General features: G+C 34.2%; 1 protein-coding gene across 1 annotated transcript; it reads right to left on the bottom strand.

Moving 5' to 3' along the window:
* Nucleotides 1–339: 339 nt before the first annotated feature.
* Nucleotides 340–876, bottom strand: LOC139859901 (uncharacterized). Its single transcript, XM_071848676.1, has one exon. The coding sequence runs from the start codon at nt 874–876 to the stop codon at nt 340–342; it is 537 nt and encodes a 178-aa protein (XP_071704777.1).
* Between the last annotated feature and the right edge of the window lie 241 nt (nt 877–1,117).

A 1,117-nucleotide genomic window follows, 5' to 3' on the forward strand; every position in this document is an offset into this window, starting at 1 on the left:
ACAAATAAGCCCCTATACAAAAAATATCATATATTCAATCCACTAAGTACTAAAGGTTAGCTTTTATTGTTGTCTACGATGTTTCATACGATAAAATTCGTCCATAATTGCATCATTGTTAATACCATCTAACACATCTTTTTCAATATATGCAAGTAGACAATCATTCATAAATTGATCTCCCAATTTGTTTCGTAAATGGTTCTTTATTAACTTCATTGCTGAAAAGGCACGCTCCAATGTGGATATTGCAACTGGCAAAATCAACGCAAGTTTTAAAAGAAGATATACCTTTGGATATATTATACTCTTGTTCTTTTCAACCATCATCTTTGCAAGTTACCCAATTCCTTTCAAATGACTAAACCTTTCATCACCACATACATCACTAATGTAATTCATAAGTTGTCCTCTAAGAAATCCAAGCTCGTGTTTTGGAAAGTCAGAAGGATAAAATTCAGCCATTCTCATAAGATCTTCCACTTCAAATGCTTTAAACGACTTACTTGGGTTCAAAGAAGCGATAGAAATAAGTAATGTTGTGTTCACCTCATTAAAACGATTGTTGAGCTCTCGAAGTTGCATATCAATGACCATATAAAATACATCCACATTGTAGTGGTGTAATGAACTAACATGTGAACCTCTACGACGACTTATGCCATCATAATATAGGTCTTCCATATTGGTAATCTCGATATCATTTTTTCCGCAAAATAAACTAACCTTCCCAAAAAGTAGTTCCCATCCATCGTCTCTCATACATTGAAGTCTTGTCTTAGAACCCCTCACTTGATGCATTGCGTTTACAATATCTTGATCTTTTCTTTGCAATGTTGTGTTTAAATCATTCGTAATCTCCAAGACATCAACCATTAAGTGTAGACAAAAAACAAAATCAAACTTTAGTAATGTCCTCAAAAGACGACATGCTTCTGCTCTTTGATCTTGACAATTACCATTCACACTGATGTCCTCAAGTACTTCACAAATTGAAGAATATATAGTCAATATATTTAGAAGTGAACCATAGTGAGAACCCCAACGAGTGTCACACGGACGTTTAATTCCAACTTCTTGATTTTGACCGGTACCACTTTCAATGGTTTGAAGACCT

Source organism: Rutidosis leptorrhynchoides, chromosome 7 (assembly GCF_046630445.1).
Source record: "Rutidosis leptorrhynchoides isolate AG116_Rl617_1_P2 chromosome 7, CSIRO_AGI_Rlap_v1, whole genome shotgun sequence".
NCBI lineage: Eukaryota > Viridiplantae > Streptophyta > Magnoliopsida > Asterales > Asteraceae > Rutidosis > Rutidosis leptorrhynchoides.